This window comes from Moschus berezovskii, chromosome 13 (assembly GCF_049115385.1).
Source record: "Moschus berezovskii isolate FMDL1 chromosome 13, NW_MosBer_1.0, whole genome shotgun sequence".
NCBI classification, from domain to species: domain Eukaryota; kingdom Metazoa; phylum Chordata; class Mammalia; order Artiodactyla; family Moschidae; genus Moschus; species Moschus berezovskii.
The window spans coordinates 87,128-115,083 of NC_142472.1; the positions used below are offsets into that span (position 1 = coordinate 87,128).

At 44.1% G+C, this 27,956-nt stretch overlaps 1 protein-coding gene across 2 annotated transcripts in view; it reads right to left on the reverse strand.

Moving 5' to 3' along the window:
* Positions 1-7,751: 7,751 nt before the first annotated feature.
* The window catches only part of CDC16 (cell division cycle 16), a 28,052-nt gene continuing 7,847 nt past the window's right edge, over positions 7,752-27,956 (reverse strand). For both annotated transcript variants that reach the window (XM_055426770.2, XM_055426769.2), the window contains exons 8-18: positions 27,532-27,665; positions 26,695-26,774; positions 25,661-25,710; positions 24,778-24,851; positions 22,668-22,793; positions 17,476-17,628; positions 16,390-16,453; positions 14,039-14,100; positions 12,925-13,060; positions 11,315-11,405; positions 7,752-8,228 (exon numbers count right to left, since the gene is read on the reverse strand). In XM_055426770.2, the coding sequence (XP_055282745.2) occupies positions 7,969-8,228; positions 11,315-11,405; positions 12,925-13,060; positions 14,039-14,100; positions 16,390-16,453; positions 17,476-17,628; positions 22,668-22,793; positions 24,778-24,851; positions 25,661-25,710; positions 26,695-26,774; positions 27,532-27,665 (1,230 nt within the window). In that variant the 3' untranslated portion in view covers positions 7,752-7,968. The remainder of the gene's footprint in view (positions 8,229-11,314; positions 11,406-12,924; positions 13,061-14,038; positions 14,101-16,389; positions 16,454-17,475; positions 17,629-22,667; positions 22,794-24,777; positions 24,852-25,660; positions 25,711-26,694; positions 26,775-27,531; positions 27,666-27,956) is intronic.

Here is a 27,956-nt window from a genome sequence, read left to right on the forward strand (position 1 = left end):
CTCAGTTTTAACTCAATCCATTTTACCTTTATCCAGGTTTAACTCAATCCAGTCTTTTATCCCTGAACCACTCGCTACCTATGAACAAACTCGAAATGTGTCGTTGTTATTTATTTTTGGTTGGGCTGGGCTTTCCTATGCGCTTGGGTTTACGGTGCATGGGCTTCTCAGGTTGAGCGCCAGCTCCAGGCTTCAGCGTTTGCAGCTCCAGGGCTCTGGAGCACAGGCTCAGCAGTTGTGGTGCACAGGCTTATTTGCCCTGTGGCATGTGGGATCTTCCAGGGCCAGGGATCAAACTGGTGCCCCTGCATTCTTAACCACTGCAGCACCAGGGAAGCCCAGAAATTAACTGAGCTAAAAAACTGAAAAAAAACAAACAAACAAACACAAAAACAGTTCCAAAACCAAGTGCTCAAAAACCCCAGAAAGGGGGCAAGGAGTCGTTTTCATTATTTCATAAAGTCTAAAGGAATCCTATGTATGTACACATGCATGTACACACATGTATACATGTATGGATGTGAGAGTTGGACTATAAATAAAGCTGAGCGCTGAAGAATTGATGCTTTTGAACTGTGGTGTTGGAGAAGACTCTTGAGAGTCCCTTGGACTGCAAGGAGATCCAACCAGTCCATCCTAAAGGAAATCAGTCCTGAATATTCACTGGAAGGACTGATGCTGAAGCTGAAACTCCAATACTTTGGCCACCTCATGCAAAGAACTGACTCATTGGAAAAGACGCTGATGCTGGAAAGATTGTAGGCGGGAGGAAAAGGGGACAACAGAGGATGAGATGGTTTGATGGCATCACTGACTCAATGGACATGAGTTTGAGCAAGTTCCAGGAGTTGGTGATGGACAGGGAGACCTGGCATGCTACAGTCCATGGGGTCGCAAAGAGTTCTCCAGGCCAGAATACTCGAGTGGGGAGCCTTTCCCTTCTCCAGGGGATATTCCCAACCCAGTGATCAAACTCAGGTGCCCCACATCGCAGCCGGATTCTTTACCAGCTGAGCCACAAGGAAAGCCCAAGAATACTGGAGTGGGTAGCCTATCCCTTCTCCATCGGATCTTCCCGACCCAGGAATCAAACCGGGATCTCCTGCATTGCAGGCAAATCCTTTACCAACTGTGCTATGAGGGAAGCCAAGGAAAATGCAGTTGTCAGATAAGATAGTTAATTATATCCTGAGGGTGGAAGGTAGGGGCAGAATGAGCTGATGGTGAGAAATGGCAGAATTTTAGAATTCATGTTTGCATAATGAAATCATTCTTACATAAAATTTTATAATACAAATTTCAAGACAGTGAATGATACATACTTGTTAAATCGCCTATGATTTTACATGAAAAAAAAAGTACAGCTTTAGCTTCCTGCACATTACCAAGCACGTTTGTTTAAAATGCGCACAGAACTACATCCAAAACAAAAGCGGTATTATGTAGTCTCCAAATGTCAGAGAACCTAGCCCTAGGAACTTAACACTCCACCCATGAATATGGTCCTGGTCACAGGAAGGGTTACATTTTACTTCAGAACACAAGTCTAATGGATGGATGACAGTAGCTTAAAGCAACTGGTGACCACTACACTCATTTTTCTTCAAAGATGACAACATGGTCACTTTAAAGTTGGCAGGAAGGCTGATATTTTAGGAATCTAGGCATTATTATGAAATACTAGAGATCTGAATCCTAACAGAAAAGTACTTGACAGAACAATTACATATTACCTGTTTTGTTTTTTTTTTTGACACTTTCTGAAGATTAAACACTGATACTAAACTGCTGCTGATGTGGAAAACGGCTTAGTCAAATGTCTTGAAGCTCTTGTCTTAAAGAACTGTCAAGCAGGTCGTGGCTTAATTATGAGGAGCTCATTTTTCCAAAAAGCTAAAAAAAATGGCACAGGATCAGCAAAGACACTGACCTCAGCAGCACGGCCGTCGGGCGGGTGAAGCGTGCGAGGCCGCTGCAGCTTCAGTCCCTCCATGGTAAAAGCGGCCGGGCCCTCAGCTCACTCTCCAGCCCAGCCACAGGGAGCAGCGGCAGGGGGCATCAAACCAGGCATACGTCACGCCTGATGGAGACAGAAAACTCAGGCACACTACGTGAGTACAAACAGCAGCAGGCAACAGCTGGCGTGCAGTCTGCGGACCTGAGACGGGGCCTGGGTGCTGGCCTTGCATCACTAGTTGTGCTCAGACTCCTCGTCTGTACGGAGTCTCACATCAAAGACTTACTGGAGTTCATACGTGGGGGCCTCAAGAAACAAGAGCTGCTGTATTTCTAACCCTCAGAAAGGTAGAAACGTAAGACTGCATTTCAGATTAAGGTAAAAAGTTTCATCAAACCCTCGTCTCTTACGCCTCCTGCGCTGGCAGACGGGTTCTTTACCCCGAGCACCACCTGGGAGGCCCCGAAGCTTTCTCAGAGTACTTCAAATGTTTTCAGGAGAACGTGTCAGTGTGGCATTGCCGTGGGCACCACCTCACCGCAGGGAGCGGCTAAGCACAGAGCACACCCCATGTGGTCCTTTGCCTCCCACAGAGGCACATGTATCTTCTGGCCTTTCCTGACCCTCTCCTAGCGGTTTTGCCCAAGGGACTAGCAGCGTTAACTGGAAGTTTCGGGGGTGTGTAGAAAGAACACAGCCTGGGGACCAAATCTTCTTTCTCCTTCAGCTTTTCATCGCATTCCGCCCCAGTACTAGCCAGGGAGCATGGAAGACGGAGGTCTCTTCCTGTTCCCCGACAAGTGATGAGGCAATTGTAAGACAGCACACAGCAGTTCCTCAAGAAAGGCTCATTTCCTCAAGTTACCCAGGTTCTGCAACAACGGTAGAGGGGGACCCTTCAGACTTAACGGGCACTCAGGTAAGGGCAGAGCCTTATCGCTAAGGTTTGCCTCCTTCGGCAGCGCTTCCTCCAAGTGAGGACAGCACTCCTTTCAGGAGGGCAGGGTGTGACTGGCAGGGTCACATGGGACAGCCTCCTGGGGAAATAGGTTCCTTGACTTAGGTGGTGGTTACAATAAAGTTTTGCACTTTTGTGTTGCATTTAACAATAAAGGTTTCTTTTCAAGAAAGTAGTTTCATTGTTTAAGGGAGAATATTAGGTGCTTGGAAAATTCATTTCTATACAATACTTTGGCCACCTCATGCGACGAGTTGACTCACTGGAAAAGACTCTGATGCTGGGAAGGACTGGGGGCGGGAGGAGAAGGGGACGACCGAGAACGAGATGGCTGGATGGCATCACCGACTCTGTGGACCTGAGTTTGAGTGAACTCCGGGAGTTGGTAATGGACAGGGAGGCCTGGCGTGCTGTGATTCATGGGGTCGTGGAGAGTCGGATACGACTGAGCAACTGAACTGAACTGATACAATACCTTATCTGTTAATGATGCTGTAAATAAGTGTCAGAATAAAACACTTTTCTATGAAAAAATAGGATAATGTGCCTGATGTCAGGTTGAGAGCTTGAAAGAAAGGATTGTAATAAATAAAGGACCTAATCCCATCACTTTATTAGAATGACAGAGTTGTTCTTTGCTTATATAGTTATTATCTATTTAACAGCAAGATTTCTTATTTTGCAAAATTCAGTAAAGAGGTGAAAATACATTTAAAGATTAGAGATCTAGTAAAATTCTTGTATAAACTTTTTAAAGACAATTTTAACATGACTTTCACAGAATAAATCACTTGCCAATGTGTGAAACTGTAAGAGAATTTCTTGCCCCCACAAATGTGGTCTATCAGTTCTGCCACAATTAATCCACATTCCTGGGCAAGACAGTTCTCTAAGCTACGACATACTGAGATGACATCCCTGGAGAAACGCAGCTCCAGAACGAAGACTCCCTAATCAGGGTAGGCTCTGGAGAAGAAAATGGCAATCCACTCCAGTACTCTTGCCTGGAAAATCCCGTGGACAGGGGAGCCTGGGAGGCTGCAGTCCATGGGGTCGCAAAGAGTCGGACACGACTGAGCGACTTTCCTTCCTTCCTGGCCTTGAAGACTGTATGTGTCTGTACATAACTGCCTGGGGAATGGCTCTCAGACATACACCAACAAACCAAATAAACCAGATTAAATGGACAAACTTCTAGAAACATACAAACTCCAAACACTGACTCAAGAAACAGCTGAAACAAGGACTCTGACAGTAACCAAAACCCCTCCAACACAGAAAGGTGCGCAACCAGAGGGCTTTACTGGCGAGTTCCACCAAACACGTAAAGAATCAACAGCGGTTCTCAAACATTTCGGTAACACTAAAGACTTATCTCAGGATTGCAAGGGTAATGCAGCATATGAAGAGCTATCAGCAGAACAAAGGGGGAAACCCTGCAAGATGTCACACAGAGGAGTCAAATGCGGCCCCTGTATATCGATCCCTATGTGGTCTATTTCTTTGCAGCAGCTAAGATGGTGAGCCCAAGTCCACCAGAGCTAAATCAAAACTTTCCCATGCAACTGTTTATATGTAGCCCAAACAAACGTATTTTCAGTCATTTAAAGCCCGCCCATTTTGCATACTCATCAAAACTACACCCAGCATCTGGAAGTTGTAAATAAGACAAACCTGGGGCCATGAAGACCCCCAGGCCTCCTGCACTTTGAACCCAGAGATTCCAGCATGCTGCCACCTCCCTGGAAGGAACCTCCCTCTCCCCCCAGGAGTTCCATCGCCCTCCTCCCCTTCTGGGTGGTGGCCCATGCTGCTGTCTCAGGAAGGGGCAGCGCATTCTTGCAACCTGTCAGAACAGGGCTCAAATAAAACTACCCCCAATAAAGCATGCAACTGCCATTTATAGTCATGTGTTTTCCTTGAACAGCTCCAAAATCCTAGAACTCATCAAAACTGAACATCTCAACTGATTCCCCACCCCCTCAAAAAAAGCATCTGACCAAATCAGCACCTTTTCCTGATTAAACAAAACACCCAATAAACTAGGAAATAGAAGAGAACCTCTCCAACACTATGGAAGACTAAAAGCTTCTCTTAAGACCAAGAATGCCTACTTCTGCCACTTCTATTCAATAAAATACTGGAATTCTAACCAAAGCAGTTATGCAAGGCAAAGAAAATGTATCCAAATTGGGAAGGAAAAAGTAAAACTATTTCTATATGCAGACAACACGATCCTATTGTGTAGAAAATTCTAAAAAACAAATAAACACATACACAAATTATTAAAGCTAAGAAACAAATTCAGGATACTAAGTCAACAAAACAGTTATTTCTACACACTAGGAATGATACAATCCAAAAAGGAAACTAAGAAAACAATTCCATTCACAATAGTATTATAAAGAATAGAATAATTAGGAATAAATTTATCCAAGGAGGTGAAAGACAACGAAAACTGGAATACATTCTTAAAAGACATTAAAGACAAATAAATGAAAGCTCATCCTGTGTTTATGGGTTAGATATAATACTCAGTTAAATCCATATCAAATTCCCAATGGCTTTTTTTCCGGAAATGAAAAAAAAAATCTAAAATTAATATGGAAATTCAAGGGACTATAAAAGACAAAACAACCCTGAAAAAGAACAAAGTTGTAGGACTCAAACTTCCCAATTTCAAAGCTTACTACAAAGCAATAGCTAACGAAACAGTAGTACTAGCATAAGGACACGCATATGGACCAATGGAATAGAATTCAGAGCCCAGAAAGAATTCCTTACCTTTACCATCAATTCAACCCTGACTCTAACCTATTTTAAAGTGAGTATCTCTCCAAAGAAGATATACAAATGGCCAATAAGCACAGGGTACCTGATCAACATGACTGGTCATTCAGTTCAGTTCAGTCGCTTAGTCGTGTCCGACTCTCTGCGACCCCATGAACCACAGCACGCCAGGCCTCCCTGTCCATCACCAACTCCCGGAGTCATTAGGGAAAGGCAAATCAACCAAGATGAAATATCACTTCCACCTACTATGGGAGCTAGAGTAAAAAAGCAACAGTAAAAAAGCATTGGTGAGGATGCAGAGAAATTGGAACCCTTGTGCAGTGGTGGTGGTAATGTAAAATGGTACAGGCACTGTGAAGTCTGCTGTCTCTCAACAACAGTTTCATCACATGACCCAGCAATTCCACGCCTAGGCATATACCCAAAGGACTGAAAACAGGGGCCCAGACACACAGCCATGTTCACAGCAACATTATTCACAACAGGCACAAGATGAAAACAAGCCAAGTATCCGTCAACAGATGAACGTGGTAGATATACACACAATGGACTGTTGTTCGGCCGTAAAAAGGAACAAAGTTCTGATAAAACCTACAGCATGGATAATCCCTGAAAATATTATGCTAGATTAAAAAAAAGACACAAAAGGACAAATATTCTATGATTCCAGTTACATGAAATTATCCAGAATAGGCAAATCCAGAGACAGAAATTAGGGTAGAGGTTACCAGGTGATGTTCAGCGCGGAGTCTCTCAGTGGCGTCTGACTCTGCGACCCCAGGCTCCTCAGTCCACGGAATATTCCAGGCAAGAATACTGGAGTGGGTTGCCATTTCCTCCTCCAGGGGATCTTCCCAAAGCAGGGATCAAACCCACGTTTCTCGCATCTCCTGCACTGACAGGGAGATTCTCTACCACTGTGCCACCTGGGGAGCCCAGCGGCTGAGGGAGAGACAAATAAGGAGTTACTGCTCAGTGGTCACAGTTTCTGTTTACAGAGGATGGAAAAAGCTGGAAGTAAATGCCACTAATTACACACTTGAAGAAAAGCACTACCTATGCCCATATGCACACATTAACCCAGATCCCTATCTTGCATTAATGTGATATAGTTGTTACCAAGAGTGATGCATCAGTGTTAACTGAAGTTCATAGTTCATGTTACATATATTTTACCAAAACAAAGGAAAATCCAGAAGAAAAAAACAAACGGATTGGGGTATATGGCAAGGACATAAGAGCCAAGCTGAAAGAGTTCCAATGGCCAAAGCTGAAATAACTGAAGCCACAAGTAAGTAACATTAGTATAGAATTATAATCAAAAATAGAAAACACATTTACACGAGTCAGTGCTGATAAATAAATGGGATCAATAAACAAAATGAATAAACAGAAGAAAACAGATGAAATCACCATCCACCTCAAGGGATGGAGCTTAACTTAAACCCTGTCTCCATCGGAGGGTAGACTGTACTTAACGATTTGTTTCTAAAGTGTGGAAAGAGAACGACGATGACTTCTCAGAGGGGAGACCGGGCAGACTCCAGTGCCACCAGTGATCAGGCCGACACCTCCTGTAAGTCATGACAACACACACCCCTGACACACGTGATACGAAAGGCAACTCACACCTCAAACCCAATGCTCCAGTCCAATCGAGAGAAATACTCAAACCCAAACCGAAGGAAATTCTACAAAATATCTGACGAGTCCTCTTCAAAACTGTCCAGATCATGAAAAACAAGGCCTGAGTCATCGTCACAGCCAAGGAGCCTAGGAGACGTGACAGTCTAGGCCTCCCAAATGCAGGTGTGGAAAGAGGCCATTCACAGGAAAACTGGTGAAATCCAAAACGCCTGGAGTTTGATTACTGGGAAAAAAAGGTGGATTTCTACGTTTTGATGAAAGTCTCACAGTCACATGACATGTTAACAATATGGGAACTGGGTGAGGGTATATGGAAGCTCTTGGTACTACCTCTGTAGATTTTCTGTAAGTTCAAAATTAGCCGCAAATAAAGTCTATTGAAGAAAAGACGTAAGAGATGGTTTACCTTCTTTATTTCACTTTGCATTACTATTTTGTAGATTCAGAAAACATCTGTTGCAAAAGTGTGCAATCCAATCTCTTAAGGCAGGTATCCATTCCTAAATGCAGAGGTGGGGTCCGGATGCATGTTGAGAAATTGGAAATGTTTAAGACAAGGACGAGAGGAAACAGACTTACTCTACGACACAGGGGAGCTGGGACTAGTCTGGAATCATGTACTGTGGTCCGACATGGACGTCTCTAACATCATGTCACTCTCATTCATTTCAATTTCAAAGGCCTCTTCCAAGGAGGGTCTGGAATCTGGGGTTTTCCTTGAGGTATCCAGCGGTGCAAGCCCTGATTCTTCCACAGCCTGTTTTTCTACTTCAAATTCCCTGAAATCCCACGGAGGTGAGATAATGTTTTTTAATGTCTTCATTGTATGCACATCAAAATCGTAACATTTTAGTTTGTCTTTGATGTCTGCTCCTAAAAAGACAGACACACCACAGTAAGAACTAAACAGAAAACCCCGTTTGTCATTTCCAGCAACATGTAACACTGCTCTGTCATTTGGGCCAAGCGTCCTTGTAAGAGCACACGCACAGCTACGGAAGGTGTTCCCATGCCTCTCTCCCCCGTGGATCTGTATGACGAAGGGAGTCTATGGGGAAGGCTCCCAGAAGCACAGGCAGGCTCAGCTCCAGGGCTTCAGCAGCCGCCTCCTACCCCAAAGGGAGTCAGCACCAACAGGAGCCTGTGAGCAGGACCTCCTCAGCAGCTGCAGACGGAGAACTCCTGGCTGGCACTTGGCCCGAGTACAGTCGCCAAGTCTCAGGCACAGGGAAACACACTGATTTTCCACAAATCAATACTGTAAGAATAATGGATGGGCCACGGAGAGGCCCAGCTCTATGAGGGCTTCCCAGGCAGCACTACTGGTAAAGAACCTGCCTGCAATGCAGGGGAACTAAGAAACAGTGGCTCGATCCCTGGCTGGGGAGGATCCCCTGGAGGAGGAAACGGCAACCCACCCGGGACTTCTGCCTGCAAAACCCCAGGGACTGAGAAGCCCGGCAGGTTGCTCCATGGGGTCACAAAGAGTCGGACACAACTTAGCACAGGTTCAACTGTCCTGACGTGAGCAAGATGACAGTTTTACAGACTTCAAACTAATAGTTTTCAGTAATACATGTCTCGACAGATAACATGCAAGTCTGCTAAAAACAGTACAGCATGGCAACTACAGTTAATAATACCGTTTTACATATTCAAAAGTTGCTGAGAGTACAACCTTCTAAGTTCTCACTTCAAGAAAAAAATTTTTCTGTGTTGTGACATAGACCTACTGTGGTGGTGATTTTACAATGCAGATATTAAATCATGCTGTACACCCGAATGTAATGTAACATTTTATGTTCAATAAAATAGTATGTAAGGAACAACCTTAGAAATCTCCTTTGTAAGACCTCTATGAGGGCAGGCAAACGTCCGTCTTAGTACTGGGTCTCCAGACACATTTTAAGTTCTCATTCATACATTTATTTTGGGCTCTGCTGGGTCCTCACTGCTTACAGGCTCTTCTCCAGTTGTGGAGGCCGTGCCTCACTGCAGCGGCTTCTCCTGTGGCGGACCGTGGGCTCTGGGAGCGCAGGCTTCAGGAGTTGCGGCTCCTGAGCACTAGAGCACCAGCTGAGTCGTTGCAAACAGGCTTAGGGGCTCCATGGCATGTGGGACCTTCCTGGATCAGGGATTGAACCCATGACTCATTGTGATGAAAAGAATGTGATGGAAATGATTGTGTGCAAACCATAGCCTTAAGGGGGCCCTGAAACTTTAGTTCTTCTCCCTCAGGCCCTGAGACCACCATGCTATAAAGAAGCCTGGGGTAAAGACCCATGGAGGGGCCCAGCTCTGTCAGTGAGGTTCCCCTGTGCATGATACCATCTTAGACCACCAGCCCTGCCAAGTGAAAGCCCAGCACACAAGTCACCAACCGACCTGCAGGGCTGTGGGAAATGGCATGTCTCTGAGGGCCAGAGCAGCGCAGTGGGCAACAACAGGCCTGTCTAACTTCCAGCAGGTGTGTTGTTAAACAGTTTTCCAGAGAGTCTGACCTATTTATAATCCAGCAGTAACAACATGTGAGAGTTCCAGCTGCTCTGCGCCATCGCCAACCCCAGGCACTGTCAGTATTTGTTTCTTTTAGCCATTCTGGCAGGTTTGCAGTGACACCTCATCTCGGCTTTCATTCACTTTCCTGACAAGTAATGATACTGAGCACCTTCATTTGCTTGTAACTCTCTGAATATCCTCTTTGGTGAAACTCCTGTTCGGGGATTTGGCCCATTTTTGATGACCCTGTCTCTTACTGCAGGGTTATGTGTAGGATGTCTGTGTCCTTGACGAGCCCCTCGAGGAGGTTATAGGGAGGACTGTCTGTGCTCGAGACGAGCCCCGTGAGGGGCTGCGCACGGTAAGGGACTTCTCTTGGTCTCTAATGTGCCTGTCTGCTCTCAAGTTTTCAATGTTACTGAAGCCTAACGTAACACTTTTTCTTCTTAGGCTTTTACATCCCGTTAGAGAAGTCTCTGCCTGCCCCAAGACCTCAGGATGGAGCCTCACGGCAACACTCTCTCCTGTACGACGTTCCCGAGTGAGCTCAGCTCCGCACCAACTTACCTCTGCAGTCCCTGCTGTTGTTCACTCATTAAGTCACGTCCAGCTCTTTGGGACCCAGGAACTGAAGCACACCAGGCTTCTCTGTCCATCACTATTTCCCTGAGTTTCCTCAAGCTCATGTCCACTGAGTCAGTGATGCCATCCAAGTAGCTCATCCTCTGTCACCCCCTTCTCCTCTTGCCCTCAATTTTTCCCAGCATCAGGGTCTTTTCCAACAACTCCATGCCAACCTACCTTATGATGTGCTAATCATTTATTAAAATTTTTAAAATTACGTAGCGTTGAAATGTGAACATAAGCCAATTTAACAGTCCACTGAAGTGCCAAGATTAACATGCTATACTCTGCATTGTAAAATAATTAAGCATTTACTTATTAGAAAAATCTCTCAAGATTTTTTTCAGTTATGCAAATAGATTGATTCCTGTATATCACACATATTCTAAAATGGTATTTTGCATACAGCAAGTACTCGACTTTAAAGTGAATGGATACGTAGAAAGTGAAGTCGCTCAGTCGTGTCCAACTCTTGGCAACCCCATGGACTGCAGCCCACCAGACTCCTCCATCCATGGGATTTTCCAGGCAAGAATACTGCAGTGGGGTGCCATTTCCTTCTCCTGGACTGGGGATCTTCCCAACCCAGGGATCAAACCCAGGTCTCCCGCATTGCAGGCAGACGCTTTACCCTCTGAGCCACTAGGGAAGCCATGAATCATTAATTCCCACATGCTATTCCATTGAAATAAAGGGAGCTTCTTGATATTACCATAGCAAGAATTATCAGACAAATAAACTTAGAACTTTATATGAGAATCTGAGAAACCTAAACAGAGATATACAATGATCTAAAATATGGAATACAACATCAATAATAAAAATTATAATCTTACCAATATAAGCTTCAGAATCACCAATGTACATTTCAATGCAATGACCAAGCATTGTAACAGAAAATGTATCATCTCGCCTAAGACCAAGGGCCTGCAGAAAAGATTCAGCCTGGTTATTACAAGAAAATCTTTCTGACTGGCTTAAAGCACTGCCATAGATCGCATTTCTAAATATTCCAGGGAACTCAGGATAGCAGTGAAGGGAGGTTGTTGGTGGGGATACAGACAACATGAGTGGTTATCATCTGATGACTGCTGAAACCGGGTGATGGCTATGTAGAGTGTCATTACACTATTATATCTTGTATGTTTGAAATGCTGCCATCCAGAAGGATTTTTAAAAAGCCCGCAAAACCTTCTGTGTTAATTAAAACATAGAAAAGAAATAAATTATGTAACACTCAAATACAGACATTTGAAATGTCACAAAAACAAGAAAACTTGCCTAGTCCACACTCCTGCCTGCTCAGCAAGTATCTGGTCATCTCAGTGGTACTTCAGGACTTCATCTCCCCTGAAATCTCTAACCAACCATTGCAAATCAGTTACAAATCTATCATTCACTAGTTTAACTTTGAAATATTATATTTTCTTGTATTTTATCTCTTTCTCCAAATACAGTTATTTCATCAATTTGAAGACCCACGTTTTTTCAAATTCTAGCATCTGAACCTTGGAAGTCTTTCAATAGGTGGCTTCTTATTACTGCTGTCAGCTGGTCTTACTGTGGTGAGCACGCCTGTGCCAGCAGTGTGGACCTGGCGGCCACATCAGTGATACAGACTAGACCACACACCACCTGAAGAAGGCCCAAAGGAGGCACTGAGTTGTGGCATTATCCAAAAATGTTCCGGTAACACTTTCTGGCAGAGCCAGTGCCGCTGGCTGGGAAAAACCTGCGTGAGGTATGTGTACTGGCAAGTGGACACAATTTTGGGAAAACAGGAAGATTGATCACTTGGTACAAAAGTGACTTAGAAGAACCAAACTCTGAATGTGAAGAACTGAATATCCTAACAATTTCACTTATATCTTTTTTATGTAGATAGCAGAGTGATCCCTGATAAAAATCTATGCCCTAATATGTCCACAAGAGCACTTTTTCTAAGCAAACCAAAAAACCAAAGTGACAGGAAAGAATTAAAGTTTAAATGGTAGCATAATTTTTGATATAATCATTTTGCTTTCTAATTATTAACAGTGGCTTAAATTTGATGAAACACTGCATGTGGGTTACGGAGACAGCCTGTCCCAATGACGAATGCAGCAGTTCTGCTCATGTATTCCCATGACCTAAGGCAATTCCTTTTAAGTCATAAACAGAAAGACTGGAGTTCCCAAAGGGCTCCCTAGCTGTGCACGCAGCTCAGTTGCGCTGACAGATGCCCAAGGAAGGCTCACATCTGCTCTAATGTGCGGAGAGCTACACAACACTCACACACTTTTCTCCACAAAGAACAGAGTGAAACGCAAGGCTGCCGACGAAGTTTAAAACGTAAAGTTTAAACTGCACTTTTCTGAAGTAAGAAAATAGTGCCTAGAAAAGATGTTTCAAATAAGTGGTAACTCGCAACCAGATTTAAAGTTCTTGGTACAAACGAAAGACGTACGGTGTGGAAATAGTCCACAGCATTCTCAAAGTTGCCCATCAGACTGTGAATATAGCCGATGGCGGAGTAGGTGGACGCGTTCTGAGGGATTAACACCAGGGCCTGCCGGTGGTAATCCAAGGCCTCAGCATACTTCCTATGAGGAGGACAGAGGAGAGAAGCAGTCAGTGGGAACAGCGGGTTTCCGGAGGGGCACACACAGAAACACCTCCTATAGCAATTCCTATGAGGAGGAGAACAGAGGAGAGAAGCAGTCAGTGCGAACAGCGGGTTTCCGGAGGGGCACACACAGAAACACCTCCTATAGCAGAGTCACAGCCTGCACGGCAACGCCTTCACATCCACCGTGGGTCCACTTCAGTGTGTCTTCCAGCCAAGTGCAGACAGTCCTGCAGGGCTACCAGTTGAATTCCACCCTCGACTCTTGGGCCTGACCCCATCACACAGCAAGGCCTCTGTTAGGTGAAGGCAAGCCTCCCATGCCAGGGGTGGTTAAAGGAACTAAATGGTTTTGCTTTAAGATCCACAGGAATCACCTGGAGCAGCATTTCCCCAAATTTTCTAGAATACTTGCTCTGTAGAAACCCTGCTGAAAAGATGTTTCGTGCATGATGTTTGGGAAATGCTGCAGTTCATCATGCATAGTAAAGACTGCAAGATATCCTGAAAAATCTGCTAAATTTTGAGTAACTTCAAGGTTACCAAACTTATTTAATCAAAGAGTCTCTTTTTCAATTGTCATCTAATTAACCATACCAATTATCACTCTGTAAAACTGGTATCTAGAGGAAAACGGTGAGTTAGGATACAGAAATGGCTTTAATTAGTTCCTACTGTCCTAATTCTTCTAAAGTAATTTTGAACAGTAAACATTTTTAATCCAAGAAAACAGAAATTATTATTCTCAATGTATTTCTAAAATAAAATTATACTAACAAAGGTAATAAAAACATTTCTTCTGTTGCATGCTATAGCTGAAGAACCAAGTACAAGAAAACTAAAGGATCTCAAAAATATGGAAATAGAAAAAAAAATTATGGAAATAGCTACACAAGATTAAGTAAAATTTTAGTCATAAAGAATATTTCTGAAAAATGCTTTACTTCACACTTACTTAAGTTTTCTGCAGACATGGCCCAAGTTGTTCAACAAAGGTTCCCATTTGTCAACTGTCACCTAAAACAAAGCACATCAGACCATGACTCACAAGTGACTCCGCCCTGCCCGTCCGCACGGCAGGACTTCACTGTCTGTGGGTCTCCCCTGGTGCTTCCACAGCACTGAGCGAGGAGGGTCAGTGGCTTCTCCATCTTTCCCACTGGAGGACACATTCTGAGGTTCATTTTATTAGCAGAGTTTTGTCAGAGCCCATCTCTGCCTGAAGCTGTTCAAAGTCTGTACTTACAGTCCAGAACTCCCCATCTGCCTAGTATATGGTTCTACTTAGAAATCTCACAAGCACTTCAAATCCAACAAGTCACATGCTAACCTCATCCTCTCTCCCGTCATCCCAGCTCCATAACATCACTGCTCTGAGTGCCTCACACAAGTCCATGTCATCCCCGACCCACCCCTCCAGGAACCACCTGCATATCAGACTCCTCACTGAGCCCCAACCCCACCCCTAACAAGTCTGGTCTGACCATGCCGCCCATATGAGAGCTGCTCCTGTCCCACCACCATCTCAAAACGAGGTGCAAACTCATGTCCTTTCAAGGCCCCTGGAGACTCACATTTCACCCTCCTGCCTTGTTTCTTGATGTTCTCTGTGAGCTCAAAACCCAAGCCATACTGAAGTTTTGCACATTCCCTTTGCAATACCTGAAATGCCCTGCTCCCTACGCCAGCCATCCACCCTTCAGGACTGAAGTGCATTTCCTTGAACCCAGAAGGCCATCCTGACCCACCCACAAGTCTGTGTAGGTTCCTTTATTTCCTCAATCACAGCTCTTTCTGTGCACTGCCAATTTATATCTGCACTGATCTGAGGGCAGTCACTATCAAGCCAGTTCTCTGTTGCTTACCAACACCTGGCTCAGAGCTCAGGACACAGCTGACAGGCAGCCAGAGTCAGGACCAAGGGAATCGGCAGACCTGACCACACCCTCTAACTCCCCTGAGCCCAGGTCTGGGCGGCACAGGGCACGTGAAAGAAACAAATCCTCTATGATTCTTAGGCCAACTGCTTTCCCCCAGCTACTCTGACATCTGCAACAAAGTCACACAGTATCTTTGCCTCCTCATGTAACTTTTTAATGGGTACTTGGGAAGTTTAACAGCACTATGCTTTTGCATTTAAGTTACTTTAAATATCTGCAAGAACCCAAAGTGCCTTCAAATCATGAAAGTTATAATTTCAGTTTCAACTGTGCTTTGCAACAGTGCATCTCAAACTTCTCTGTGCATGAGAATCGCCTGGCAGTCTTGCTAACACTGCACATTCTGGTTCGGCAGACACAAGGTTCTGCGCTTCTAACAAGATCCCAAGTGATGCCGATGCGCTGCTCCAGTCTGAGGGGCCAGATCCTGAGGTATCCAACCCTGTGAAAATGGGCAAGGTTACAAGCGCAGCCCTGCGTTAACAGAAACACAAACATCATCCAGACCACCCTAGACTGAACTGTGGACGACCCGCTCATATACAAACGTGCAGACACACAGAGTACAGTGTTTTTAAGTTCATGTGACAAGAGGCCAAAGTAAGCAAAGCCATGTCTACAGGGACAAGTACGCTGTCACCAGGAAGGGAGCCCAGGGGCGCTCCCTCTGTCTCCCCAGTAAAAAGAAACTGACAGCCAAGGAAGATGTGTGCTGTGGTAAGCGTTCCCGTGGGCCGGAACAGAATGACGTGGGAAGTGGTGACCGAACAGAATAGGACAACATGGGTGTGAATAAAGAGTCAGGATACAAAAACTAACAACATGCAAACCTCTGACCTACAGAAGGGCACAGGGCCCAAAGCTGCCATATTTAATATCGGTGTCCAACACATCCAAGAGCTGGAAGCACAAATTCAAGCATCTTGCATGAACCAGAGCCTGGTTACAGATTTAAATACCCGGTAAGGAAGAACAACAACAGGTCTAATTTTAATTACACCCGGCCCTGTTCCTGCAGAAATGGCATCTGTTGCTACAGGTACCCATTCATCAGAAAGAAAGGACAAGTCAGACTCAACAGCACCCACCCCTTCCAGGACCATCACATACTCTCCCTACTGGACAATCACCAAATGCATTCTGATTACACCCACAGATCAAAACTAGAGCCTCCGAAGAAGCAAACAGCCAACCACCCTCTCACGCTCATTTTTCACCACGTACCATGATAAGTTAAACACTAACAAACATTTGCTATGATAAATAATAGATAAATACATACTAGGCAAGACAAAGATTATTTTCTTCATTCAATACTAAACATACTTATGAGTGTGTGTGTATTTACAGATATTATATAGAATACCTCATTCCCAATTGCTTTAATTTTTTCCAAAGCATCGAGAAACCATTTTTCTGCTGTTTTCCATCTAAAATAAAGGGGAGGAAAAAAGTTGCAGTTTATTCAAAATTGGCATGTATAAACATTTAAAAAATATTTGAATTATCTCCTTCTAATAATAAAATGAAGTAAACATCTGTAATTAGTTCTTTAAAATTCAAATGAGACAAATGATTACTTTTATGGCATCACCTTCACAAGAGCTCAACACTTGGGAGATACAGCACATTCTCATCATTCTGAGTAATCAGGTTCTGCAAAGACTGTGAAAGCACCTCAGCCGACACCGAACCACCACCCCCAGTGGAAAAGCCACACCCCTCTGCTCGCAGGTTCATCAGCTGTTCAAAGCACCTGCTTCACACACGCTTCAGTCTGGCACCGTCGTACCTCAACTAAATTGACTGTATGAAATTACTACTATACGTTATTTTAAAAGGCTCCAAACTCATAAGACTAGATAACCCAGTTTTTAGACTACACACCAATGCCACAAAGAACACTACACTGGTACTAATTTACTGGTTTAAAATGTACGCATAGTTTAACGCAAAGGATCACAGGCCGTTCTTTCAGTATCGCACTGAACTGCCTGCTCTGTAAACATCCAAGGGAACAGCAAGCCTCAGCCACTGACCAGGAAACTCAAGAGACTGGGTCACTCTCACTGGTTAACGTTTGGATTAACTGGTAACTTAAAGGGAAACATTTTTGCTTCAAAATTGTGAGAAATCTTTCTCGAATGTATGAATCCAATTCCTGGTCAACAAAAAGATGACAAGGGATTCTGCAGTGCCTCCAGGCCACCCTGTAGTGTCCAGGCCTGGACCTAAGAGCTTGTGCCAGGCCACAGTGAAGGGGACCAAACCCAGGTTTAGTACGTTTAAAGTCTTCCAAGGTAATGGCTGCTATTTCTTTTTAACTGTCCACCTCCTTCTAAAATAAGACATCTATCAAGAGTCACTGGCCAGTAAAGGTTAAACTCTGGTGATCAAGGTTTTGCTCTGTTTATAGAAAGGAACAAAAGGGCTCGAGTCTTTCAGTACTTACTCTCCATTTTGAAATGCAACCACACCAACCTCGTGCATAACAAAAGGGTCTTCTGGTGCGATGCTCAGAGCTTGGCCAAAGAATCTTTCAGCCAATTTTGAGTTATTGGTCAATCCATATTCTAATCCAATATAAAGCATTGGCAGGTGACACCTAGAAGTATTGGGAAAGTTCACATATTCAACACTCAAAACTGGAATTCAGATTTTCAAACCCTGTCTGCAAAATTACTTTAACATACCAGAAAGAGCACTTATTTTTTTTCTAACACTTCATCACTAATATTTAATGACTATCTAATAAGCTTTAAGAATAACCAGCTGCCACTCCTTTTTCCATTATTCTACAGTAAAAAGACAGAAACAAATCCCCTGTAAAGCAGAAGGGCAGGTCCCAGGTGTTCGCATCCACGCCCCCGGCCAAGACTGTCTTCCTCCCACTGACTCAGCAACACAGACCCCTCGTGGCTGTGGTCGGTCGCATCTCCCACTATGGAGCCAGCCCCGCCCTCGAGCGGACTCCCGCTGCATCGGTTATCAGCAGCTCTAGGCTGAAGAGCCCGGGATGCGGCACGTCCCACTCTCACCACCTCTGACCAGGCGGGACTCGTTTCCCTGGGTTTCGTCTCTTCATGCTCTCAGTGATCACAGTGCGAGGACCGTTCCCCAAAGACAGTCGGACAAAGTCAGTGAGCACTGACCACCCGGCTGGAGGTGCCCAAGCTCTACTCCAGAATCACAACTGCAGTTACAACCATGCCGCCTACAGACGCGTCACAAGAGCCTCTACACACACACCTGGAGGAAGCAACGGGCAATCTCTGACCCCAGACAGTAATTCAAATCCACGTAAAAACAAAGTGCCAACAAAGGTGATTACATTTCACCTTTCTCCTTTTGATTGACAGGCCTAACGTACACAAAAATGTAAAGTTTACCGTTAACAGCACAAATGAAGTGGTGGGAGCAAAAGCTGTCTTGGAGTAAGGAAGGACACCTGACAGTGTCCTGGAATAAGCAAGTGACACCGGACAGTATCATGGAGTAAGAAAGTACAGAATCCTGGAATAAAGTGACACCAGACAGCACCTGGAATAAGGACATTTGGAGTAGAGTCTTGAAGTAAGGAGGTACTGTGTTCTGGAGTAAGGAAGTGACACCAGACAGTATCTCAAACTCACAGGAACAGATGAAGAGAACTTAAAACAGTAAAGAAATGTCAATGTAACAAAGGACATAACTATATACCTGCGCTCCTTCTCACAGCTTCTTTATTACACACTGAAATCATTAGAGCAACAGATAACTGAGAGAATCTGTTGTTTGTAGATCTGCCTAACCAGAAATACTAATGGGAGTCCTCAGGTTGAATCAAAAAGACACTTAGACAGTAACTCAAATACAAAGGGAAAACAATTTGGACAAAGCGACCACACAGGTAAGGATAAGACAGTATAAATGCATTTCTGTTTGCAGCTCTTCTTGAACTTGACCTACTAAAATTAAGTTGGTGTCACAAAGTAAGAAACACATTTGGTTTTGTCCCTGGTTGCTGGCACAGACCTCCTAAAAGCCTGGGGAGTTTGTGTCCTTTGTCACGTACAACAAGCCCCTCCTGAGTACACCCAATTTACATTAATGGGGACTCAGAGCAAGGCTGGTCACCAGAAGACCAGGTGCTGAGAGGACTGGAACTTTCAGCCCCACGCACAGACTTCCTGGTCGGGAGGCTGAAGGCTGAACTCTGGAAACACTCCTGACTGCGAGTTTCTGAGCGCTTCCGAGCTGGCAGACACAGCACGGTCCTGGGAGAGCTGGAGGCGGCATGCGCTCCTCCCACGGACCCCGCACTGCCCTGCTCTCCCATTTGGTTCTCCCTGAGTTGTGTCATTTATGATAAACAAAACACTTTTCTGAATTCTGTGAGTCATTCGGGCAAATAATCAGACCCGAGGAGGAGCTGTGGGAACCCCTGATTTATAGCCAGTCAGTCAGAAGGACAAGTGACTCAGGACCAGCGTGAGAACTGAACTGACTTGTAGGACTCCGCAGGTGTCTGGAGAATCAGAGAACTGGCCGTTAGTGTTGGAAAGTACTCTAGTCAGTAGGTCAGTATTAATCCAAGTAGATTGTTTAAGATGTTAATTGTAACCCCCCAAGATAACAACTAAAACCTCAAAAAATGTACTATATGAAAAAAACAGGGAATTAAAGCGGTAATTACAAAGTATCTAACCAAAGAAAGAGCAGTAATGAGAAATAAAAGAAAAAAAGATGTAACAAAGCAAAATGGCAAGCATAAATCCTACCTTTTTACCAATTATATTATACACAAATGGATAAAACTCCAACAAAAGGCAAGAAATTGGCAGAATCAATAATAAAATCATGTTCCAACTATTTGTTGTCTACAAGTGATACACTTTAGACTCAAAAGACTCAGGTTGAAACTGAAAAGACTGAAGGAGATATACCACGCAGATAGCAACCAAAATAAGCAGGGTGGCTACACTAGATAAAACAAACTCAGACAACATCTGTTACTAGAAACAGCTGAAGACTTTACAAAGATAAAAGGCTAAATCATCAAGAATCTAACAACAGAGACCCCAAAAGCTAGTAGTAAAAACTGCCAGAATTGGAGGGAAAAAGACAATTCAACAGCAACAGTGGGAGACTTCAATAAGGACATCAGCTGCCGTTTGAAAACATGCTTTAAGCCACTTCATGGGCATGAAAGACCCACCTGTTTTGGCTAACCAACAGAAATATGAAGAGGGTATCTGCTTTTATGGGAAAGAAACTTTCCACAACTTCAGCTTGTAAAAGGCCTCACGGGAACACTCTACTTGTGACGAGGGGAAACCCACAGCCACTTGCAATCATGAATGAACTCACAAGGTGGAGGAGCAACAGACAGAAGCCGTGAACAGCACTGTGGCCTGGCGGGACTCAAGGCAGGGAGCAGCACGCAGGCAGGAGTGGGGCTCAGACACGGGAGGACTGCTATGGAGTGTCCTCTAGGACAGACGCGCTAGGCTGGAAAGAACCTCAAGACACCTAAGACACTGAAATCACAGAGTATGATCTTCAATCACATTGGAAGTAAACTAGAAATAACTGAAGGAAATGTTGGAAATTCACAAATATCTGGTCATTATACAACACACTCTTAATAAACAATGGCTCAAGTCATAAAGAAAATTTTAACAGATGTATGCAATTTCAAACAATTAACCAAACTCAGAGTAAGCTGCTGCTGCTAAGTCACTTCAGTCGTGTCCGACTCTGTGTGACCCCATAGACGGAAGCCCACCAGGCTCCCCCGTCCCTGGGATTCTCCCAGGCAAGAACACTGGAGTGGGTCGCCATTTCCTTCTCCAATGTGTGAAAGTGAAAAGTGAAAGTGAAGTCACTCAGTCATGTCCGACCCCTAGCAACCCCATGGACTGCAGCCCACCAGGCTCCTCCATCCATGGGATTTTCCAGGCAAGAGTACTGGAGTGGCTTGCCATTGCCTTCTCTGCAGAGTAAGCTAAGGGAATACAAAGCTATTCTGATGAGGTAGTAAAACAGAGAGGAAAATAACGCTTGTCCTGATGAGGTAATATGAAAATTTAATTAGAAAAGTACTCGACTGGGAAACATTAAAAGTGTTAACCATATAATTAATTACTGGTTTTGACTTCTGATCAGTAACTAAGAAGTAACTTGTTAGTCAGTCAAAACTATTCTGGGTTTGTGAGCACCCAGAAGAGCAAAATAGAACTAGCAGACTCTAGCATTTGTTCTGAAGAAACAACCCACATAAGTGATTATTATTTGCTGCGGTTTACCAGACTGACAGATTAGGTGTATGTGCGGACACTGAGCCAAGCTTCAGCAAAGCGCTGAAAAGCATCTTGCGGTCCCGGTGAACACGATGGACTGGGTTCGAGGACCATTTGGGGGGTCAATAACTGGTTGAACGACCGTAACCTGCAGGACTGTAGCAGTACTACGTCAGGACCAGGGACTTGTGGACCGAGTGTAGGTCTCCCCCCAAGCCCATACCTTTGGCCCCATGCTGGCCCCCATGACTACACTCAGAGAGAGGGCCGATGAGGAAACAATAAAGGTCAGATGAGGGTGCACAGGTGGGGCCCCAACACAGCAGGGCTCGTACCCTACAAGGGACAGCAGACCGAGCTCCCTATGAGGACACAGTGAGAAGGCAGCCGCCCGAAGGCCAGGACAAGAGCCCTCCCCAGGAACCAAACTGGCCAGCCAGCCTCCGAGACAGGAGAAACCTGACTTCTTTTGTTTAAACCTCTGTCTGTGGTCTCTGTTATGGCAGCCTGAAAGACTAGGATTCTTAGGGAGCTGTGTCTTTTATAATAGCTTCATGGACAGCTACTTAGATATCAAAGTCATACACAGAAAATGTAATACACTTAAAAAAGCTGGGACCCTAAATAATACAGATGCAGAACTGAGTGCCGGTAAATCAAACCCAGCAAATGCAATTCAAGCAAAAAGGTAAGGCAGCTAACTTTCACCGAGTGCCCTCTGTGTGTCAGAAGCTGATCCCAGTCTGCAGCTAGAATTTTCTTCTTTATTCCTCAGTCAGCCCAGGCCTAAGTGCTGCTGTTGCTCCTAGTTCTCAGGAGGTGAGTAACTGGCCAAGGTCAGCAGCCACCACCTCCCCACCAGAGGTAAGGCTGCGGTCAGCAGAAGCAGCCCGCACGAGAGAACGGGGCAAAGTGAAACTAGTGCAAACCTGAAAAGAGCCAAAGGAAGAACAGCAGTACTCTGCTCCGCAAAGCAACGTGCTGTTAGGGCTCAGTCAGCATCAACACATTTAACACTGCCATGAATTCACAGCACTGGCAGGCTCAGTCCTGAATCTGAATCATGAGTGAAGCCACAGAAGCAGGATGAAAGTAATCTCCCTGCTCGTGGACCCTGCCACTCCTGTATAAGCACATGAGAAACAGCTTCCGCCCTCCTCCGCTCCCTCAGCTGATGTGTAAGCTCCCCTCTATGCTGGTCAGGATAAACTACTCAGCAAAGTCACACCAGCTTTCTTCCCTCTCACCCCCATAGCTAATTCACAAGCATAAGCTACTAACGAGACACACTACTCTTTAGCAACCCAGTGGCCGAGACGGTGATAACGAAATCCCACTTGCTGCATCAGCCTGTCCCGCGCACCCTTTCATCAGCTGCGCTGCGGTGAAGTATGCGGCCATCGCCTGGTCATGCTCACTCTCGACTGCGAACGAATGCCCGTATGCGATCCATGCCGGCCCATAGGTCTTCTCCAGCGTCGTAGCTTTGCTAAAAGATGAAATTTCATTCACGTGTATAATGTTTAAAGTTGTTAGGTTAATTTTATGTAAGTTGACTATTTCAAGGACATCAGAATTACGTCAATGTATTAAACACTAATGTAGCACTGTTAATTCACTTGAAATAAAATAATGCTTAATAGTACAAACAAAATTTTAAGTAATTTTAGGAGAGGTCCACAACTTCCTAGGTATATAGTGGAACCCATCAGCTTTCTGCATAGACTTTACAAACATTACTTGACCCAGGAGCTTCATTTCAAAGTGGAGGAGATAACCAGGGGCTGCTGCTGCTGCTAAGTCACCTCAGTCGTGTCCGACTCTGTGCGACCCCGTAGACGGCAGCCCACCAGGCTCCCCCGTCCCTGGGATTCTCCAGGCAAGAACACTGGAGTGGCCTGCCATTTCCTTCTCCAATGTGTGAAAGTGAAAAGTGAAAGTGAAGTCGCTCAGTCATGTCAGACTTGTAGCGACCGCATGGACGGCAGCCCACCAGGCTCCCCCGTCCCTGGGATTCTCCAGGCAAGAGGACTGGAGTGGCTTGCCATTGCCTTCTCCAACCAGGGGCAGCAGCAACCTTTGAATGAAGGCTTCGTGCCTCATATGCACCATCCAACCCTGACAACTTCCAGAGTTATTTATGTTTTAAATATTTATGTTTTAAGGGTAAGTGTATCGAGGCTGGAAAGATTAAGCGACACGCTGCAGATGACTTGGAGACTCACGCTGCTTCGATGGACAGGACTAGACAGTCTTACACAGTCTTCAACTAGGTGACCCACAATTAGGAATAAAGGCAGCATATCACAAAACATGAAAAATATAAAGGGGGAGAGTCCCACTTTCTTAGCATTTTATTTTCTAAGATTTCTTTTACCCAGATGGTCCCTGTTTCACACAGAATTCATCACTGAATAAGCGCAGTAAATCAAAGCAGCACAGCCCAAGAGAATTGCTGTAACACGAATCATCCTGCTCCCAAAAACACAAGCACGTGTTCCTAAAGTGCTTAACACTCAAACAGTCAGCGTGCTCGCCCTTAAGTTTTCCCCTCGTGCAGGATCCTCTCCTGTCATCTCATCTTAACAATCCTGGCATACAGATACATCACTCCCCATTTCACAGGAGAGGGAGGATCAGAGGAATGAACTCTTCCAAGGAATCATATCTAGTAAGTGGCAGCATGGGGTCTAGAAATCAAGGCTGGGTCCAAAGTTTATGAACTTTACCAAAGATCCACTTTCTATTCTGTTCGCATGGAGGAAGTCACAGGTGTTACAGGAGCTTTTTCTTTACTTGAGTAATTGAATAACACTGGTTAGGCAGCTGGACTGGGCTAAATGGAGCTCCTCAAGCTAATACCACAGCAGATCCTGACATAAACCTGTTCACTTTGCCAAGTTTCTGGGTTTTTTTAAGCTTTTTAAATTTTATTTATTTATTTAGGCTGCACGGCTTGGCATGTGAGATCTTAGTTGCTTCACCACGCATCGAACCTGTGCCATCGTAGTGGAAACAGAGTCTTAACCACTGTACCACCAGGGAAGTCCCCAGGAATTCTATTTTACAGTCACATTTAGTGACCCTGACCTCACAAAGAGTTTCATTTAATTTCACAGTTATTAAAAAAGTCCTCATAGTAAGAGGTTAATACTGTCTCTGTAAATAACAAAATCCCAAAAGATTTCATATTATTCCCTATTCATATTTACTCTCATTTATAAATAAAAATTTAAATACATCATAAGCCCCTTGAAGACAAGGTCTATACCACTGACTACTTTTATCTCCCCTTCCCCCTACAGCATCTTACAAAGAGCAGGGAACACAACGGATACAACTGAATAAAATCTGAAGAAAACACTTTCTTTCATACTGCTTTTAAAGTACTACAAGCTACTGTATTAAAGCAGATGACAAAGAAATTACTCCTGTAGGTTCACTACAGAGGGAGGAAGACAGTAAAGTCATACCTGAGATATCTTCTGGCATGTTCGTTTTTATGGCCAACCATGAGATAATAGCATCCCACTGCAAACCAAGACACCTAAAAAGTTTAAAATGCACCGTGACCACAGGCCCGTAGTCTCGCACTGGGATCGGCAACAAGTCAGACATCTCATCACACACGCAGCTCACAGCAGCCCTTCTCTGCACGGGTTGAGTACAGAGGGTCCTGGGTGAAGAGACCAGACTCTCGACAGCTGCTGCTCCAGGCGCCTCCCACCGTGTTCCTGCAGCATCTGAAGCTCGAGGCCCCAGCTTGGGTCTACGGAGTCCACCTCGTTAGCTAACTTCTCCTGCACGGATTTCTCCACTTTATAAAGTGGTTTACACTATGGGGTGCAGATTCTTCTCAGAGACTTAAACCCTGCCTCCTGACTTGTCTTCAAGCACACAGTTTCTGATTCCATTTTCAATTTCTAGGTTTTCATTCTGATCCATGGCAGTTTGGAAGACACAACGATCCACTCAGTGCATAGTTCAGTAAGTTATCACACATGCAACAGGAGAAATACCAAGCAGGTATTAACACTGCTTATGAGAGATATATGACTTTCACTTTTGGTATTTAACTTTTCTGTATGCTAAGTATTTTTAAATAATATGCATATATTATCCCTACAATCATAAAAAGTATTTTTAAGTTATATACTAAAAAAATACTTTTGTGATTTGAAAAAGTGAACACTGCTTCTAATTATCATAACCATTAGAAGATTCTGCTCCAACAACTTAAAATAAAACATCTGTATCAACTTAAATTTAGCCTCTGTCTAAACACTAGTTAAGTATTTTCTTAAAGTTTAGGTAAGAAAAACATACTATAAGGAAAAAAAGTTTATATTTACTTACAGGATTACTAGGATATAAATCCACCAATTTATGAGAAAGATAGAAAAGTTCTACATTAGAGAAAAAGAAAAAAAAGAATAAAATTATTCATAGCAAATGAATTTTAAGATATGAGTTTCCCCGTTACAACTCTTGACAATCATATACACTGTGTTCTTGCAGCAGTGATTTTATACTTTTCTTTCTTCCTAGACTCAAAATTCATTTATCTGATGCAACACAGAAGCTCCACGAGCCGTCACTGTGGCTGCCACTTACACCCCACACCTGGCACTAAGTGGGTGGGCAGCACTGAGGACTAGAGCCTGGACGAGCAGCACACGCCAGAGCACTCTGCGTGCTTGGATTACTTCCAAGGGCCACGCCCGTCTTAAAGCCCACCTTTCTTACTCCAGGGGCCTATTACAGACCACTGCAACCACCCACAACCAGCCTGGTTGACCAAACTCTCCAGTTTGTCGCATCAGCAAGGTGAGTTCCTCCTGAGTGACACAAAGACCAGGGCGGCTAGAGAGCCTGCACCCCCAGCAAACTTGCAGAAGACGCGATGCTGCAGGTCCACGGATGGTACCTGGAGCAGCAAGCCTAGAACTGGAGTGCCTGGCTTCCCTTCTTGACAGAGCTGATTATTCAGTTTAAAAGATTTAAGGGCAAATACAGTACAAACTCCAAATGTTTCTGCAATGTTAAAATAAGGAAAACATTAAAACTCTGCTCCCTCACAATTTCTAAAATTAGTGACTCTTGCTGTATCAGCTTTCTTATGGATTTTACAAGAAAAAGGCAAACTGCCACCCAACACTCTAAAGTTATGACATCTTGGAACACAAGTTACATTTAAAAAAGGAAGCAGAAAGTAGGGATAAAGGAAGCGTGTCCTGCTGCAATGACAAGACAGACCACTGGTCAGTCTGGCAAGCGCTTCTTCCCCCAGCTGTCACCTGCAATTGCAATTACCCAGGACTCGAGAGATTAAAATTTCCAGTTACAGATTATTTTTGTTATAAAAATTCTTAGTTGTAAAAGAGCCTTACCATTTGCTTTATTCAGCTCTACAAGTGTTCCTATATGTACAGGTAAACAATTTGCATGAAAAGGATCTTTTTCCATCACTCTGAAAGTTAAAGTAGCACATTATGTATGCAGGTACAAACAATATGTAACAGCACTCATTACAATTAGCTATGTTTATTTCAACAGTCATTTCCACATTACACACAATACTGTGGGTTATAATACATGTTTAGTTTCTTAACTCCACTACCCTCAGACTTTCTTAGGTAAGGCAATGATTAAATTATAAATGAAAGTGAAAATCCTGATTTATTCAGTAGCAATAAATATAAACATCACTATAAACACTTAAATTAACAGATATAATTTAAGTGGTCTAATTATTTAGAAGGATCAAAAATAATATGAAATATTCACTGAATCCTACTTGTCAATTAAACTCTTTGTGAACTCAAGGGTTTTACGCAGCCCCAGAGACAAACATGAACTGTGTACACAGAGGAACTGGCGGTGGGGGAGGAGGCTTGGCAAGTGAGCCTGACACGCAGTCCCTGTGGGATTTTATTCGTCTCCACTGCAACAAAGAACGGACTTTATAAAACACGTGCCAGGATGGCATTCCCAAACCTGCAAATTATCACTGGGGAGGGACAGGGACACTTCCGAGTTAATGACACGAAGCAACAGATGGGCGCACGCCTCTGTCTGTGGGCTGCTCTTCTGAGCCAAAGCCCGCTCCGTACTCTGCAAAGGCTCACCCATCAGTTGACATTATTCAGAAAGCATGTCCCACACACTGCTCATGTAAAGTGGGCTATGCTCTATGTTCCCGCACAAAAGTAAGTGGATGTACTTACACAGAAGTCAGCTTGTAGCACATTTTAAAATCACAGTTATAATAATGTCTTTCAGCTAAAGACACGACCACATCCAGATTCTCCTGCAAACCATCTACAGACTCAGGGATGACAGTTTCACTAGGCTTATTATACTGAAAAAGAGGAACACAAACATGCCTCAGTGGGAAGCACACTCAACCTGACCCAAGTGTTTCAATGTCTAACACACAACAGGTGTGACACTCTCCAAACTTCCAACTTCAAGTGTTACCAATACTCCTTTCACAAGTCTGATTCTCTTCTCACTTTTATCACAGAATTCCATGGTGGGAAGTATTTTACAAAGTGGAAGTACAGGAAACATAAGAAAAAACCCTCATTTTCACACAACATCATCCCATTATCTGACAGTTCCATCTTTTTAAAAGTAAGAGTTGTTCCTG